The 19464-nt window shown below is 24.5% G+C and overlaps 3 protein-coding genes across 4 annotated transcripts; 1 reads left to right on the forward strand and 2 right to left on the reverse strand.

The window, feature by feature from the left end:
- Positions 1-316: 316 nt before the first annotated feature.
- LOC124934447 (delta(3,5)-Delta(2,4)-dienoyl-CoA isomerase, peroxisomal) lies at positions 317-1872 on the forward strand. Its single transcript, XM_047474982.1, has 2 exons — positions 317-975; positions 1521-1872. Exons 1-2 carry the CDS (start codon positions 339-341, stop codon positions 1709-1711), a joined length of 828 nt encoding a protein of 275 aa, XP_047330938.1. The 5' UTR covers positions 317-338; the 3' UTR covers positions 1712-1872.
- Positions 1873-3580: 1708 nt separating this feature from the next.
- On the reverse strand, positions 3581-4506 carry LOC124936339 (GSH-induced LITAF domain protein). Of its 2 annotated transcripts, XM_047476833.1 has the most exons (4): positions 4489-4506; positions 4147-4411; positions 3944-4070; positions 3581-3870 (listed from the first exon to the last, which is right to left on the reverse strand). In XM_047476833.1, the coding sequence occupies exons 2-4, from the start codon at positions 4383-4385 to the stop codon at positions 3787-3789; spliced, it is 450 nt and encodes a 149-aa protein (XP_047332789.1). In that variant the 5' UTR covers positions 4386-4411; positions 4489-4506; the 3' UTR covers positions 3581-3786. The 2 variants fall into 2 exon arrangements, with proteins under 2 accessions (XP_047332789.1, XP_047332787.1); XM_047476831.1 differs by lacking the exon at positions 4489-4506 and having other exon boundaries at positions 4147-4481.
- A 3812-nt stretch (positions 4507-8318) lies between these two features.
- LOC124936797 (cyclic nucleotide-gated ion channel 18) lies at positions 8319-10796 on the reverse strand. Its single transcript, XM_047477325.1, has 5 exons — positions 10267-10796; positions 9985-10201; positions 9489-9908; positions 9178-9414; positions 8319-9106 (listed from the first exon to the last, which is right to left on the reverse strand). The coding sequence occupies exons 1-5, from the start codon at positions 10737-10739 to the stop codon at positions 8339-8341; spliced, it is 2115 nt and encodes a 704-aa protein (XP_047333281.1). The 5' UTR covers positions 10740-10796; the 3' UTR covers positions 8319-8338.
- Positions 10797-19464: the final 8668 nt, after the last annotated feature.

A 19464-nucleotide genomic window follows, 5' to 3' on the forward strand; every position in this document is an offset into this window, starting at 1 on the left:
GTGTCCATGCAGTTGACTCCTCTACTCTTGCCACTTAAGTAGGAAAAAAAAATAATTTAAAAAATTCCTTAAAAAAAAAACTTTCTTTTACGCATGGACATTTTTGTGAACAAAAATTTCCATGACTATTTTCTCAATAAAAATAAAAATTCTCTCTCAAACATAGTCAATATTTTCGAAGAAAAAAAAAATTATCTCTACATTTAACATTATGACAATTTTCCCGATTTTTTTTTCTTTTTCCAGCAATGTGTCTTAATTTCTAATTTGGTTATAAATTAATTGCACAAATTATACTTTTAAAAGAAAGGATTCATTTCATAGTGAGAAGAACTAAAATGGAGATGAAGTACGAAACCCTAGAAATCAAACAAAGAATTTCTTCAAACAGTCGCGTTTTCGAACTAATCCTCAATCGACCTTCCACCCTCAACTCCTTATCTCGAGAATTCTTCAACGAATTTCCCAAAGCCCTAAATTCTCTAGATCAGAATCCCAACGTCGCCGTCATAGTTCTATCCGGCAAAGGCGAACATTTCTGTTCCGGCATCGACCTCAACACTGTCGGTGGCATCACCGCATCCAGCACTGATCGTGGTCGCACCAGTGAACTCCTCAGGCGAAATATCTTGGTTTTGCAGGATTCTATCACTGCCATTGAACGCTGCCGCAAGCCTGTAATCGCTGCTATTCATGGCGCATGTATAGGCGGAGGAATTGATATCATCACAGCCTGTGATATACGTTACTGTACGGAGAAAGCTTTCTTCTCCGTTAAGGAGGTTGATTTGGCTATAACTGCTGATTTAGGTTCTTTACAGAGATTACCTGCTATTGTTGGTTATGGTAACGCAATGGAATTGGCATTGACTGCCCGGAGGTTTTCCGGCGTGGAGGCTAAATCCCTTGGCCTTGTTTCTCAGGTTTTTAAGGATAAGCAAGCTTTGGATGCTGCTGTTGATATCATTGCTCAAGGTCTTATTCTTGTTCTTAATTGTTAATCAACTTTTATGCAATAGATGAGCTAGTGAATCATCAATTTTGAAGTGTTAATACCAATTTCATGGCTATTTTGTTTCACAGATTCCACTTTTGAGTAATAACACATTCTTGAAACATTGGTCCAATCATTGACCATTTGTTAGTGTCGAATTGGGTTTTATATAACATCATCAGATTTCAAAAAAGAAAATTTGTGTTTTTTTTCTTGATATTATGGATTTGGTTACTGATGTATGGAGCTTTTTTTGGTCTTTATGCAATAGATGAGCTAGTGAATCATCAATTTTGAAGTGTTCATACCAATTTCATGGCTATTTTGTTTCACAGATTCCACTTTGAGTAATAACACATTCTTGAAACATTGGTCCAATCATTGATCTTCTTGACCCATTTGTTGGTGTCAAATTGGGTTTTATATAACATGATCAGATTCCAAAAAAGAAATTTGAGTGTTTTGTTCTAGATATTATGGATTTGGTTACTGATGGATTGAGTTTGGTTTTGTTTGGTGTGATCAGATATTGCATCGAAATCTCCTCTTGCATTGATTGGAACAAAATTGGTGTTACAGAAGAGCCGGGACTTGACTGTTGATCAGGGCTTAGACTATGTTGCGACATGGAACGCAGGTACGCTTATATCGGATGATCTTGTTGAGGCAATATCGGCCTTCAAACAGAAACGTGCTCCATCTTTTTCCAAACTTTGATTTTCTTGTATAAGAAAAAGAGTATTATAGAAATAAAAGATAACAAATTTGAACCTTATAATAGGGATTGTATTATACTGTTATTGTTATGCACTTATCTTGAATTCAATAAAATACCAACAGAGAATAAACTTGTTTTGATTATGCCTCTGTTTTCCCTTGACATTCAATAGCATTTCTTTTGTTTAATTTTACTTGTAAATTTGTGAATAAGCACTCCATATTTTGTATTGTGGAATTTTGTTGGGTTTTGGATTTGAAGTTTTGATGTTCTCTATTTTCTGAAAATAGTGTTTGGACAAATTTTGCTATATTTCATTTATCTCTTTTATTTTATCGGTTATTAATCATCTATTAGTGTAGATAAAATGAAAAGAGTTTAACTTATTAGAGTATTTAAGTTAAAGTGTATAAAAAAGTTTTTGTAGGATCCTGGATTTTTTTTTTAGTTAGTGGTTTAATAAACTTATGCATTAGTAATACCCAAAATAAAATAGAAAATATATTCCTCAATATTGGACCTTTACATGTATTACTAAATTTATATATAAAACAAATAGTATAGCTCTATATTTTAAAAAACAAATAAATCCATAACAAATTAATAAATATATATAACTTATAAATCTAATTAATTGAATATAAGATTTTAAAGAAAAACAATCAAGTATGCAAATTAATTCACAAATTTTTTTTAATCTAATCCCCTACACCACATTGTGAATAATTATTAACGGCCTACTTTGGTTGATAAATGTTTTTCGATTTTTAATCTCCCACATCGTCATGATAGGGACAAAGATCTATCTTGAAAGTCTTGCTTTTTTGGTCGCTTTGGTCAATGTCTTTTAATAGTCACCAACAATCTCTGACATAACTCATTGAATTCTGGTCAAATTTCACACAAAAGACTCAATACATATATTTGTGACAACATGAAAATGTAAAAAGAGATGCAAAATCGTCTCTATCTCATTATAACAAATAACAACAACTCACAATAATTATGTCATTTCTTATACATCTATCATCAATGAGATTCAGATATAAATAACACTCTAATCAAAAAATGAGATATTGGTAGACATCTTTAGACTCCCATAAATTTTCTCAACAAAGATTAATCGAGTTGACTTTATTGAACAAAATGTAACAATGTAAGTTATTCAAATCACGTCACCAAATAGAATCATGAGAAGAAATGTTTAACCCCTTATTTTTAACCATAAACAATAGTCTATCATGGGACATTTTCCTCTCTATTCAACATTCTTCTATATCTAATATAATTATTAAAACTTTTACACCGAATGTCAAACATATATTTTACCGATTCATCTCTACAAATTGAAATATAAGTAAACTCAAAGAAAAATATTCACCAAACATTTAACACTGCACCAAGTGTCATCCTATAAACTAATTGAATTTTCACCCACAACAAAAATCGAATTATCCCGATAAACCTTCCACATGAAGTTCTGCCACCCCAAATGTTGCATAAATACCACATCATATGTTTGAATCTCATGTGTCTATAAAATTTATTAATCTACTACAGCTTTATTGAAAGCCTAGATATGTAGACGAAAAAGCCTCAATTTTAATTTTCAAAATAAATTTCAATCAAAACATAAATTAACATGGAACTGGTTTTGAAAAAAATGTTATTAAATTTCATAGTATTAACATATTTAAAATACTTAAGGCAAAAACAAATGTTTTCAAATAAGATCTAACTTCGGATGTTGGTGTTTCCGACAAATTAACTTGTTTTCGATCTTAACAATGTTATAGTGGTGTTTATCATATTAAAGATAGGAAAACATACATTCCACAATTCCTCAATTCATGGAGCTCTTTCTCAAATACTTCAAAATATATCATTTTTCATTCAACCATAGAATAATCACAGTAGTGTTGTTATCAGCAGCAATTCACGTAATAATAATAATAAACTTTACATCATATAATATATAATGAAAAGAACCTTCTCCCACCATTCTCAGAACAATCACAGACAAATCCTCACCTTATATAGTAAAAAGACAACAATGGAGTAATAATCAATCAAATTATGCAGGCAATGCAAAGCTTTGTTGAACCCATTGTGGAGGATCCATCACAATACAAGGATCAGACTTCTCAAAATCAGCAACCTACAATCAAAATTGCAGCTTTTCAGTAAAATTAGGTCAAAAACAGGATTCAACAGAACCTTTCTTCTTTTACCTTCTCATTGCAGCTAGGACAATAGTGATACTTATGCCATAAACAGTCCATTGAAGGACAAAGAAAGCAAACCCCCATCATCATAGGCATCATACATCCAACAAATGCTGCCAAACTTGGTTTTGATCTGAATTAACAGCAAATCAAATAAGGGTTTGAACCCTAAGTGAAAAATCAACAAACTTTAAAAATCTGTCACTTACTTGACGGTTGTGAGACCGGTGGTTCCGCAGTAGATGCAATTAAAAGGAGCAGGAGTGTCGTTATACATGGTTTGGTGGATTGGAATACCCTTGGGATCGCCGAATATGGCGGTCGGTGGGATCACTCCAGATTGATAAGGGTTCTGAGCGACATAGTATTGTTGATGTTGTTGAGGGATCGGAGCAGTAGAATAGTAGGGGATTCCGATCGCTGGCTCGTCCGCGTTGTTCTTCGACATGATCGATGAACCCTAATTTGTAGATTCTCCAAATACAAGAAATTGGAATGGTATTAGGGCGTAGGTTTTATAGGTCAATCTTGAAAGGGGGAAAAGCACTAACCAGGAAAGTGGGTTTGGATTACAATTCCAATTTCTTCCCCCTTATTGGTGGACCAACCAATAAGGGATGAATGAACAAGTCCTCTAATTCCATTTCATCTAGAAACTTATTTTTTATTTTTAGGTTAAATAAAATTAGATTATTTGAATTTAGTGAAGATTTTATTATTATTTTTTTGATAATTTTTTTTTTACAAAAAATAATATATAATGATAGAATAAGAAAAATAAATATTTAAAATAAATAACATTTTAGATAATGAATAAAATTAGGTGATGAATAAAAAATAAAAATAAAAAATAAAAGTATTAAACTAAAACTCAATCAATAAGTTATAATACATTATTGTCAGCTATACCCTTCATTACTAATTAAATATAACATTTTTATTTAAAAAAATATTTTTTTTGGTTCATATCAAAATTTTAAAATTATTAAAAAATATATTTAATTAAATTGATAAATAATATGGAGAGAATTGAGGAAATGTGAGAGAAATTAAGTTCACACGTAAAATGACCTGTTGACTCAAAAAAAAAATGTGAGAAGGGAGAAGATATATATTTTTTTTGGTGAAATATTATATGGTCAAAAATATAATAAAATAGAAAAAAAAAAAAAAACATAAACAAATGATTAGGAAAAAAAAATTATAGTTTATAAACAAATATTATATCTATTGGATGCATTTATAAAAAAAATTGTTGGAGAAGGTAAATATGTCAAAATTTATAATATATGAATAAATATTTTTTTATCTATTTTGGATGTATATATAATATTTAATTTTTAATTTTTTAATTAACCCTTTAAAATGGGGTTTAGAATTTAGGATTTAAGATTTAGGGTTTAGGGTTTGGAATTTAGGGTTTAGAGTTTAGTATTTAGGGTTTATTTCATATATATATAATTTTTTATTTGTCTAATTTATCAAAATTATGTTGTTTTGATAAATGAGACAGCAAGTGAACATTATTTTGGGACAGCAGATCCTTACCCCTTTAAAATTAACAAGAATGATATAAAACAAAGAAAATTACAAGATAATAATAAAATTATAGGAGTATAATTTTTTATTTATAATAATTATATACATTAAAGTTATATTCTTTTATTAGACAAGTTAATTATGTCAAAATTTAAAATATACAGACAAATAATTTATCTTCAAGATGTGTTTATTATTTTTCACGTCTAATCTTACATTTTTAAGTTATCATACTTTAGACATTAAAATTTGACTTACACAATTTAAAATAATTTTTCAAAAAATTATAAACTGGTTAAGAAATTTAATAGAATTAAATAATATTTTGGATAAATATTATATTTATTAAATTCAAAATAATTTAAATAATTATTTAGAAAAAATATTGTATTCATTATCCAAAAATAATTAAAATTTAAAAGCTAAAAATAAATTAAATAATTATTTTAGGAAATGTTATTCATTTATCATAAAATAATTAATTTAATGGTAAAAAATAAATTAAATAATTATTTAAAAAATATATTATGTTCATTTATCCCAAAATAATTAATTTTAAAACCATAAAAAATTATTATAATTAGTTGGAATAATGTTGTATTCATTCGTACAAAATTAATTAAAATTACAGTAATTAAATTAAATAATTATTTTGAACAAATGTAACCATTTAAATTTCAAAATAATTAAAATAAATATTAAAATACATAAAATAAATTTTATGTCTTGTATTTTACATATAAATAAAAGATAATAAAACGAAGAAGGGAAGAAGGCCAACCGGGCCAAATTCGTTTAGTCAATATCAAACCGGCAACTTAGAGCCCAAACGAGCCATGAATAAGATCAAACAGAAGCCCAGACGTAAGGCCTATGACCAAGTAGCGTTCACAATGTCAAGGTGTAAAGACCGCCTCTGGTTCGTCTTTTGACAAATTAGTCAATGTTCTGGATCAATTTATCCTAATATGGACATGTTTTGGACTATTTCGTGAACATATTTCTAGTGCCCAACATATCAATATTATCGATATTTCATCTCAATTTATCAGACATTACACTTCAATTTTAAAAATAATATTAAAGTTTAAACATTATACTTCACATCAAAAGAACATTACAGTTTAAGTTAAAAATAATATTACAGTTTAGTTCGATGATCGTCTTTTTTGCGCTAGTCGTCTTCTTCGTAGTGGTCTTCACGGTAGTTTTCTTCTCCGTGGTCTTCTTCGCAGTAATCGTCTCTTAAGTCGTTGTCTACTTCGATTTCAGTTAGAAATATAAAACTCATAGTTTAGCTAAATCTAATACTTTTGAACGATTTTCGAAAGGAGAAAATTATGATTTGCTCATATCTAGGGATCAAAATTAAAGAACGGCTTTTTTTTTTACTGTGCCATATTTTATTCACGTGGTTGTATAGGGAAATTTGATGAAATAACCCTCATAATAGGGTTATTTCCAAATTTAGCATAGACTAGATAATTTTTTCAAATTTAACCTTTTGTCCTTGGGAAAAGACCCTTTTGCCCCTAAATTAAAATAATAATAATAATAAAAAGCAGACGACCGATCCAAGCCTCTTTTCATATTTCCAAACCGCCTCATCCCCCTCCCCGACGACGATCGATCCAAGCCCACGACCCACCTCTCCCCGACGACGATCCAAGCCACGAAACTCCACCTCTTCCTCGACCCCCGACGACTGTCCGAGCCCCCGACGACTGTCCGAGCCCCCGACGACATATCCGAGCCCCCGACGACGATCCAAGCAGAACGAACGAAGGTTGACAACGCCGCAACATTGAAGGTGAGTTTTTCCCGTTTTCTGTCGTTTACCTTCCATGCATGTTGAAATGAAAGAATGGTTTAGGGTTTTAGTGTTAATTGTTTAAGTTTATGTTTAGGTTTAGGTTTATTGCCTGATTGAATCGTTTTGGGTTTAAAATGCATCTGTCGAAAACTGTTGCAGGCGACTGTGCATCTGTCGCAGGCGACTGTGCATCTGTCGCATGCGATAGAAACATCTTCCGCCTGCGACAGATGTATCGTCGCCTTCGTCAGATGTATATTCCACCATAAAACAAATCAACCACGCTCTAAAACCATTCAGCCACCACCTAACCTAAACCCTAAACTCTAAACGCTGAAACCCTAAAACATTCAGCATGCAAAGACGGAAAGATGGAAAACTAACCTGAAATCGGGAAGACGGGAAGACGTTCTGGCGTTGCCTTAGCTTTCCGGCGTTGCCTTAGCTTTCTGGTTCCCGTCGTTTTGTTGGTTCGATCGCTGCGGAGGTTGGGAGAAAAGGGAGGAGAAAAGGGAAAACTGAAACGAGGAGGTTGGGAGAGGGAGGGAAGTTCCTGACAATAAACTGAAAGTCCCACTGAAAAGTTTTTTTTTAATTTAGAGACAAAAGGGTCTTTTCTCAAGGGCAAAAGATTAAATTTGAAAAATTATATAAGCTATGCAAAATTTAGAAATAACCCTATTACAAGGATTATTTCATCAAATTTCCCTTGTATGGTGGGTAGAGTTGCTCACTAGTCTTGTCTTTGTCTCACTCTTTATTATTTCTCTTTTTTATCGATATTAAAATTTAATTTTTTATTTAATTCATTTAAACTTTTTATCTTTTAAATCATTTAATATTTTTAATTTTATCGAGCTTAATTAAACTATTATGGATTCTTACTTTTAAAAAATGACACAAAAAAATTTAATTAAATAAGATAAAAACTCTTGCCTAATGCATTTATTACTAATTAAGATACAAAACAAATCAACAATACACACACATTAATTACTAAATTACTTAACATCTTCATCAACTAATAAACTAAAAAGTAAAAAAAAAAACTACTCATCTTTAAAGAAATCAGGTTCATTAGGTTTAAATAATTTGGGCATTTTTAAACTAGAAGCAGATTCAACAATTTGAACTTTCGAATTAACTCCTCTTCTCGCATTCGCCGCAAATTTCGAAGCCAAAAACGTCGTCCCAAGTTGCTGTGGATTTCTAGGGTTATTCATCGAATTCCCTCCATCTTCATCATCATCATAATTACCAGGCATCATCTCATCATCACTTTCATCCGCCATTCCCATATACTTATCATAATACTCACTCTCCTGTTGAGCCAATTCCTTTGCAAGTTTCCTTTTCTTATACCTTCTCCAAGCCGCCTGTATAAAACAAGCTCCCCATGTCCTCCATTGATGAGAATAGTATCTGAATGCATGTTGAAGTTTCTTACTATGTAAACGTTTGAATTGATTAGCTACGAACTTCAGATCTTCTGCTCTTAACGCGAATGCTTCAACTTCTGTTACTGTTCGAACTGTTCGTGTTGATGATGGAAGGTTTAAACTCGAATTCGGCATTAACGCCCAAGTTAATAACTCCTCGCCGCAGAAATCGCCTGGTCTTAGAGTTATTGAGTTGAAGAAACCAGATCTACCTCCGTTTGTTGTTGAACTCTCTAATTGTCCTCTGATTATGAATAACATCTCGTTTACTGGATCTCCTTCTCGTACGATATACGTCCCCTGCGTACTCAACGAAGAAACTAACCGCTCGCAGATGGCGTCCAGTAGTTGATCGTCCATTTGCGAGAAGAACGGGACCTGGAATTGGAAGAAACGATGTCAAATTCATCTTCAACTTGTTTTCAATTATACAGAATCAAAACACTTACACGACGGACTAACTGAAGGCAGAGATGTCTTTGGATTTCGCGACGAAGATCTAAAGGTAACGAGAGGAGAATTGATTCTTCGTTGACACCTCTAGTGGCGATCCATTTGTATTGAACGAATCGACGAACTCGTTCCTGTAATTCTGGTGGTAACTGTCGATGCCGCATCCATTCCTCTGTATCTCTTCGTTTTACTCTCCATTCTTCGAGTCTTACGGTCATGGATGCGAGGTATGACTTTAAACGAGTATAGTTTAGTTTATATTAGACATTTTCTACAAACAGACCATGAAAATTTCGCGAATATTTACCTGCATTTGACCTATCAATTGTGCGAATAGAACCAATCCGATAAGGCAAATGGTAATGCAAAAGGCGGTTTCGCCAATGTAAGTGCTTGTTGATATGTTCTGTCCGTATGAACTGAGATTTCTTAATCCCCACCAAAGACAGTACAAGTATTTGGAAGAGAATTCAGCTGAAGCGACTTCGTTTGTGAATGCTTCAGCAAACATTCCGAATTTGAAATTGGAATCGTCGTTTTTAGCATCACAGTGGGATATAACCTGAGTAGAGTTCAGCCATTGAAGACGATTTGGTACAGGTAAACTGGCACAGTCTAGATAGCCAACAAGGCAGTATGGAGGAGCATTCCTTTCGATTGAACATTGTAATCTCCAACACGAATGCTGTCTGGCTATTGACGACAGGTACCAAACAGCCCCGAGAACCTGATTGATGATCGTGATTGGTGAGAAAACAGGAAATTTTTTGAAGGTTTAAGAAGAGATTTGATTGAATCATTACATGACTGGCTAATGTGTAAAGAAGGAGATTGTAGGCTGCGCCAGCCCACGCAGTTTTTGCGATAACACCTGTAGTTTTGATGATCTTTTGATTCAAGGGGAAGATTAAGAACAATCGCGGAATGTATTGAATTAGAACTATCAAAGCTAACGTGTTGTTAGCGTAATCTGCTCTAGAATTCTTTGTTGCAGGAATCACAATCCAGATAACAATCTGCATAAAAGAATTTCAATAAAACCATAACTTTATCACTAATCCGAAGAGAAACTGAGACTTTCCTGAGGTAAAGGAAGGGCAGCAGCAAGATCAATAATGAAATCTGATTTCAAATATCTCATTGTAATCTCGTTAGGATCCATGACTAACTCCCCTCTTCCGAAAACTCTAGAACTCGGAGCGATAAACGCAGTTCTGAATTTCATCGACATGTGAAGAACATAGAAGAGATCAGCGAGTGTTCGGAAGAAGGTAATGGCTACACCGAGACTCGTATCGTTGCTCATGCAACCGGGGGCGCCAACATAAGGTGTGTAAAAGTAGAGAGGATCGATGAAGAGTGCTAGGATGGAGGTTACAAGGAAGACATGGTTCCACCATGTGACAATCTCTCCGGATGGATCGAGAATTTGATGTCGTTGCCATAGGAACTGGAGTTGGTCAGTTATAGGCTGGGAAGGTCGCCGGAGGCGGTCCCTGAGGTTTGATGCGGGTCTGCTGAATAGCCTATCCATCTTCTTCCATGGCGGAATAAACATATATATATGTATATATGGAGACAAGTTCAGAGTGGAAGCAATGCAATGCAATGAAACCTGTAATTAGTAATTGTGTGAAATTTGAATTAGGGATGAAGAATGAGAGATTAGAGGAAGAAGAAAGAAGAGGAAATGTATTTGTATTTGGACCGTTAATTGGTGTGGACTTGGCGCCATTGAAATCAAGAAAATTAACAAACTACGAAAAACTAGGAGAGAGATTTTAGTTTAGGTAATATAACCATCAAATTAAGATTACATTTTTAAGTAAACTAGCTAATGATATAAATAAAGTTTTGTTTAAATATAAATATTTTAAATAAAAAGAATTTTAGAATCTATTTTAATTTTAAGAAATTAAATTTAATTCAAATTTAATATTTAGATATATTATTAAATATAATGCTGAGAATAACATAATTGACACCATCTATTAAGTAAGAATAAAATAATTTAGAATTATTTTTTTTATTAAAATTAAATTTATATTAAATTATATAAAGTTCTATTACAATATAATTCAAATATTAAAAAAATATATAATCAATTAATTTATAATATTTTATATTTTTTATATCTATAATATTTTTAATTACTTAATAACTAAATTTAGTAAAAAATTATAATTATAAAAAAATATAAACAAATTTATAATTAATTATTTTAAAATAAAATTTAATATAATATATAATTGGACAAATATAAAAAATATTTAAATTAATATATATATATATATATATATTAATAAAAAAAATGAGTGTATATAAATATTATATAAAAAGTCTTAATTTATATTTTATAATAATAAATTATTATAATAATAATTAAATAAATATTAAAAATTAATTAATTAAAAATATTTGTGATAGTAAAAAATTTATTATGATACATAATTGGACAAATAATAAATACTATTTAAAATTAATATATATATATATATAAATAATTAAATAAAATTATAATATATATTATTTATTTTTTATAATAATAAATAATTCTCAAATAAATTTTTAATAAATTAAAACTTAGTTTAATATATTTTAAAATTTTATTAAATTGATTTACAGTTTTTTTTTAAATATTTTTTTATTTTCTTATTTTTAAAAATAATATTTTAAGTATATATAATTATTTTATTTTATTAAATAATATTTATTTTTAGTGACTTAATTTATTTGTTTTAATAATAAAAAAGTTTCAAATAATTTTCTAAATCATTTTAAAATTTATCATAATTAATTAAATTTATTTTCTAATTTAAATAGTTTTTATTATTTTATCTTAAAGTATTTTTTATGATTTTTTTTATTTTTTATATTTCAAATTTTTATTTAATAATACATTTAAAAATATAAAATTATTTTTTTTTATTCAAAAATTTCATTAATTTTTATTTATAATTTAATAATAATAATTTAATATTATAATATATTTTTTAATTATAGTTTTTTAATTTTTTGAATATATATATATATATATATTATTATTATATTATATTTTATAGATTTTTATAAAAAAAAAAAAAAAAATTTAAAATAATAAATTTTAAAAAAATATATTAGTTTTTATTTAAATATTTATTAAATAATTAATTTAAAATATCTGATATTTATTTATTATAAAATATCTCATTATTTATGCATTATTTCTTTTCTAACATTTTTTATTAATATTATGAGTTTAATATATATATATATATATATATATATATATATATATATATATATATATATATATATATATAAATAATTAATATAAAAATATGTTGTAATTAATATTTTTTATATAATTAATAAATTTTAAAATATATTTTCAAGTATATAATGTTTTAATTTTGTTTTTTATTTTAATAAATAAATTTAAAATAATTTTTCAATTACTTTAAAACTAAAACTGAAGATACTAAATATATTTTTTATATTTTTTCTATTTTAAATAATATTTTAAATATATATATATAAAAAAAATTCTTTCAATAAATATATAAATTAAAAATAAGAAAAAATATATATATAAATTTAAAAATAAAAATAAAAATAAATAAATATATTTGAAGAGTTTATTGCAATTCAAATAAATGAATTTAGATTTTAGCTTTAGTTATTATAACAATTATTAATTATATATAAATATTATAAACAAAGAAAATATTATTTAAAATATAAGTTTAATAAAATATAAAAAAATATTTAAAATATATATATATATATAAATAAATAATAAAAAAAATATATGCTAATAAATAAAATTAATAAAAACAAATATGTGCTAATAAAAAACGTATTCATGAAATATAATAATTTATTTTTTTATAATAATAAATTATATGATATATAATTGGACAAATATTAAAAACTCTTTAAAATTAATATATATATATATATATATAAATAATTAAATAAAAATAATATGTATTAATAAAAAAAATATTCTTTAAGAATTTAAAAATTATTTTTTTATAATAATAAATAAGTTTTAAATACATTTTTCAATAAATTAAAACTTAACATTAATAATTAATTTAAAATATCATTTTACTTAATAATTCTTTCTTAAAAAATAATTTTAAAAATATTAATATGCATTTTTTCTTTAAAAATATAAATAATTACTATAAAAAATATGTGTTAATTAATATTTAATTTAAATTCTTAATAAATATCAAAATATTTATATAATGTTTTATTTTATTTTTTATTTTATTTTAATAAATAAATTTAAAATAATTTTCAATTACTTTAAACTTAACATATTTTTTAGTATTTTTTTTTCTAGTTTTAATGATTTTTAAAATATATATATATATATATATTTCAAAATTATTTAATATAAATTTATTAATAAATATTTTTTTTTGTCTTTTATATATAGATATATATAAATATATATTTTTTTAATTAAAAATATTTCTCATTTAATTTATTTTTTAATATATAATAATTATATAAAGAGAACGGAATAAGTCATCGTCGCCAGAGCAAGCGTCGGAAAAGCAAGGAAGAGAGTCGGCCGGTTTGTTTTGTTTCATTTTTTTTTATTCATTTTCCCCAACTTCTCATAAACATAAAGTTGCAAAGCAAATACATGAAATATTTAATATAAATATTATATAAAATGTCTTAATTTATATTTTATAATAATAATAATTGAACAAATATTAAAAATTAATTGATTAAAAATATTTGTATAGTAAAAACTTAATTGATTAAAAATAATTGTATAGTAAAAACTTTATTATGATATATAATTGGAGAAATAATAAAAACTATTTAAAATTAATATATATATATATATATATATATAAATAATTAAATAAAATCAATATATATATAATTTATATGTTTTTTATAATAATAAATAATTATCAAATACATCTTTAGAAAATTTAAAACTTAGTTTAATATATTATAAACTTTTTATTAAATTAATTTACAGTTTTTTTTAATAAATATTTTTTTATTTCATTATTTTTATTTTCGTCTTTTTAAAAATAATATATTAAATATATATCATTATTATATTTTATTAAATAATAATTATTTTAGTGCTTAATTTTTTTTATAATAATAAATAAGTTTCAAATAATTTTCTAAATCATTTTAAAATTTATCATAATTTATTAAATTTATTTTCTAATTTAAATAGTTTTTATTATTTTATCTTAAAGTTTTTTTAAGTTTTTTTTTTATGATTTTTTTTATTTCTTATATTTCAAAATTTTATTTAATAATATATTTAAAAATATAAAAAAATTTATTCAAAAATTTCAAAATTTTTATTTTAATTTAGTAATAATAATTTAATATATAGAATAATATAAATTAAAATAAATAATATTTAGTAACTATTTAAAATATGTAAAAATATAAAATTAATTATAGTTTTTTAATTTTTTGAATATATATATATATATATATTATATTTTATAGATTTTTGTATACATATATGTAAAAAAAAAAAATTTAAAATAATAAATTTTTAAAAAAAATATTATGTTAAATATATTAGTTTTTATTTAAATATTTATTAAATAATTAATTTAAAATATCATTTTACTTAATATTTTTTATTATAAAATATCTCATTATTAATACATAATATTAATAATTATAAAAATATATTTTTTAAATTTTCATTTTAAAAAATATTAATATTTATCTTAAATATTAATATGCATTATTTTTTTCGAACATTTTTTACTAAATATTATATTATGAGTTTAATATATATATATATATATATATATATATATATATATATATATATATATATATAATTAATATACAAATATATGGTAACTAATATTTTTTTATATAATTAATAAATTCTAAAATATATTTTCAAGTATATAATGTTTTAATTTTGTCTTTTATTTTAATAAATAAATTTAAATAATTTCTCAATTACTTAAAAATTTAAGATACTAAATATATTTTTATATTTTATCTAGTTTAAATAATATTTTTAATATATATATATATATATATAATTATTTAAATAAATATATAAATTAAAAATAATAATATATATATATATTTATTAATTAAAATAATTTTTATTTTTTTCTCTTTTATATATATATATATATATATATATATATATATTTATTTATTTTTAATTAAAAATATTTATCTCCTAATTTATTTTTCAATATATAATAATTATATAATGTTACATATTTATTTATTAAATTATATATATAAATATTTATATCAAACTTTTCTTAATTAAATTTTATTTTAGAAAAATATTAAATATTTATTTTTAATATTTATATATATATATATATATATATATATATATAAATAAAGCATTTTTCTTATTTTTAATTTATATGTATATCATTTTTTGATTGAATGTGTTAAACTTTTATTTATATATAAATAAGACAATAAAATATTTATTTAATTAAAATAAAAATAGAAAAAATAAAAAAAAAAGAAAAATTATTTTAATTATTTATCTCAGTATATTATATAAATTTATTAATAAAAATAAATTTTTTTCTCTTATATATATATCTTATTTAATTAAAAATATTTTTCTCTTAATCTATTTTTCAATATATAATTTTATAATTTTACATATTTATTTATTATATAATTATATAATTTTACATATATTTTGGCTGCCAAGTAATAGAGAGCCCCTTCGCATTTAATTGTTGTTATTTTATATGTATATGGTTATAATTATCTAAGTTGCGAATGTATATATGATGTATCACCTATAGCTAGATAATGTTTTATTTTAATAAATAAATTTAAAATAATTTTTCAATTATTTTAAACTCAACATATTTTTTTATATTTTTGTTCAGTTTCAATAATTGTTTTAAATATATATATATATATATATATATTTCAAAATTATTTAATATAAATTTATTAATAAATATTTTTTTTCTTTTATATATTTATATTTTTTTTAATTAAAAATATTTCTTATTTAATTTATTTTTTAATATATAATAATTATATAATGTTACATATTTACTTATTTAATTTTATATATAAATATTTATATCATATTTTTCTTAATTAAATTTTATTTTTAAAAAACACTAAATATTTTTTTGTGTTTTATATATATATATATATATATATATATATATATATATTCTTTTTTTTAATTTATATGTATATCATATTTTGATATAATTTATATGTATATCATTTAATCTGTTAAAGCTTTTATTTACATAATTATATTAATATATAATTATATTAAGAAAAGTAAATATTAAAGAAAACAAATTAATTAAAAATGAAAAATTAGAAAAGAAAAATTAGAGAAGAGAAATTATCTTAATTACCTATTTAATTTTTTCAATATATTATATAAATTTATTTATAAAAATAATTTTTATTTTTATTTTTTTCTTTTATATATATATATATTAATTAAAAAGTTAAATTAAAAAAAGAGAGATATATATATATATATATATATATATATATATATATATATATATATTTTAGTGGAGAGAAATTAGTTAAAATATATAAATTAAGAAAGAGAAATGACTTAAATAATGATGATAAAATATTTTAAATTAAGAGTTATTATATATATATTTATTAATATTTAATTTCTTTAAGTTTTATTTTTATCTTATTAAATCAAAATGCATAATGTGTTTTTGATAATCCTCTCCTTCCTGTTAAACGCAATATTCATCTCACTATTTTTTCTCTTTGAACTTTTTTTTCTTATAATATGATTATTATTAACATTATTTGAAGAATTAAATAACTTTTCATAGTCAAGATTCATAATTCAATAAAAAGAATAAAGAAGGAAGTACTTAATCAATATATATATATATAGATAATATTAATAAGGTTAAAAAGTTAGTATATAAATATTTTAAAAATATTATTTTGAGTTTAGAAATGAGTTTTTAAATTGGAGATAAATTATTATTTAGGACATTTATTGCATTTTGGGTTTGAGAATTAATTTATAGGTTGCTGCATTTTGAGTTTGAAAATGAATTTATGAGTTAGAGATAGTCTAAGAATAAATTATAATACAAGTTAATACTATATGTTTAAATATAATACTATAATATAATAAAAGTTATTCAAATATATTGTATATTCCTATTGTGTTGTTTAATTTGTATAATGTTTGTATTTGTTTAGTTAATTTTATTTGATTAGTTATCTTAAAATTAATTTACAAGTTAAGATATTTTTAAACTGAGATTTAACTTATTTTGTTCATTTTGTCAGGAAAAATTAAGGCCATGCATTGACAAGATCTTAATTAGAAACATATTTAATCAAGAAACAATTTGTGAGCATATACAAATGTCATTGTGTTAAAATTTGGAGTTATGATTTTAAATAAGTTTAATAAGTTTAATTAAATAAATTTTTAACCTAAGTTTATATAATTTTAAATTTATAGTAATAAAATTTTAGAATTTTAAGAGTATAAAATATTGATTTTACAATTTTACTATTTTATGATTTCATACCATTTTGCAAAAAAAATGAAATTATATTTAAATTAAAAATAATTATTAGTTATTCAAATAAATAAATTAATATAATTAATTTTTAAAATATATTTGATTTTATAGTGTTATTTATTTAGTATTATTTAATTAATTTATACTTAATTATATATATTTATTTTTAAATTTTAAAATAATTATATATAAATAATAATATTTTTATAAAATAATTCTTATCCTTTTTAAGTAAATTATTGATAAAACAATTTTATATAATTCTTAATTAATTTTAAGTATTTAGACCTAATAATAACTCAAATAAATGTATATAATTAATAAATAAAATATATAATCAACACTAACAATTTAAAAAAATTTACTAATAAAAAATTATTTTTAAATTATATTAAAATAATAAGGGTTCATTAATAGAATTTATATAGGAAAATTGGCTCAAATAGTTTCATAACCCTCGAAATTCCTCAAATGGCCAAAACAATAAAACATTGCCCAAATGGGTCTCCCGGACGAAAATACCCTTGATTTTCCTTCGCGTAACAATTAGCTCTTCGCGTAACCCTTCGCATAACCCTTCGCGTAATCAGTTCACTTCGCGTAACGCTTCACGTAAGGCTTCGCGTAACACGTCCTATAAAAGGGTTTTTTCATTTTTTTATCTTCATTCTCTCTCTTTTTCGCGTAAGCCCTTTTCTTCTTCTTCAATCCCTTTGTTGCTCGATCCAGTTTGTATTCCTCTCGATTCCGGTCAACTCCCTCGCCACCGCCGTTCCCTGCATATTTGGCAGTTTCCCGATTTACAAGTTTTGAAAATGGGTATGTCAACATTCCTTTTTATGTAATGCTTGTCATATTATGTTAGAAATGGTGAAAATATGTTATTCTCAAACTCTTATAGCTTTTCATATTGGTATCCTTCTGTTTTTCTCATTTCCGTCATCTCATTCCCGTCATTACGCGAATTGACTCATTACGTGAAGAGAAATCATTACGCAAAGTGAATTAATGGCTCACTCTCAAGTTCTAACTATTTCATATTTTTGAGTATTGAGATTAACAGACAACATAGTTTTTGAATGAAATAGTATATATATACAATTAGTGATTTTGCATATACATGGATGATAAGATCATGAATAACTGGAGTTGTAAGTATAATTCTCTTGCATTTGGATGCAAAGTTACAACAAACTTATAATTTCAGTTAGGGTTTAAGATGAATTAATGGCTCACTCTCATTAGCCTTCGCGTAATAGTTTATACATAAACAAAACAACAATTAATGGACTTTGATGCATAATGCTCCTCAATTGTCTAGCTCAATTTCAGTTGTTATTAGCCTTCGCGTAATAGTTTTTATTTGACCTTGTACTGTTTCCAATTGCAGAGGAAGTAGCCGAAGTGTTTGTTATGTTTAAAGGAGAGTGGAAAATTACTGATAGTGCTAGTTCTTTTGTTGCAAACTCATCCAAAGCTGAAGTTGTAGCTCAAGTTGAATCAAATTCATGCAAATACATGATGGTACCCTAAAATACTACATATGCAGAATTACTTGATATCATCTATGATGCTCTTGTAGTGGACAAATCTAGGTATGATCTAGTTCTTCAAGTGAAGTATAATGTTCCCGGTATGCAAAATCCTCCTACTGTTGTTATCAATCAAGATAAAGATGTGATGTACTATTTATTACGGTTGATTTCGGGTCCCACTCCACCTCCATCACCACTGTTTGTCTCTTTA

This window comes from Impatiens glandulifera, chromosome 4 (assembly GCF_907164915.1).
Source record: "Impatiens glandulifera chromosome 4, dImpGla2.1, whole genome shotgun sequence".
Lineage (NCBI taxonomy): Eukaryota > Viridiplantae > Streptophyta > Magnoliopsida > Ericales > Balsaminaceae > Impatiens > Impatiens glandulifera.

Coding starts and splice junctions, on each gene's coding strand:
- LOC124934447 (XM_047474982.1), top strand. CDS start 339: ATGGAGATGAAGTACGAAACCCTAGAAATCAAACAAAGAATTTCTTCA. Junction 976..1,520: donor TGTTGATATCATTGCTCAAG/GTCTTATTCTTG, acceptor TGGTGTGATCAG/ATATTGCATCGAAATCTCCT.
- LOC124936339 (XM_047476833.1), bottom strand. CDS start 4,385: ATGTCGAAGAACAACGCGGACGAGCCAGCGATCGGAATCCCCTACTAT. Junction 4,071..4,146: donor ACCGGTCTCACAACCGTCAA/GTAAGTGACAGA, acceptor CTGTTAATTCAG/ATCAAAACCAAGTTTGGCAG. Junction 3,871..3,943: donor GTCCTAGCTGCAATGAGAAG/GTAAAAGAAGAA, acceptor TTTTGATTGTAG/GTTGCTGATTTTGAGAAGTC.
- LOC124936797 (XM_047477325.1), bottom strand. CDS start 10,739: ATGTTTATTCCGCCATGGAAGAAGATGGATAGGCTATTCAGCAGACCC. Junction 9,909..9,984: donor TTTACACATTAGCCAGTCAT/GTAATGATTCAA, acceptor ATCATCAATCAG/GTTCTCGGGGCTGTTTGGTA. Junction 9,415..9,488: donor AATTGATAGGTCAAATGCAG/GTAAATATTCGC, acceptor ACTCGTTTAAAG/TCATACCTCGCATCCATGAC.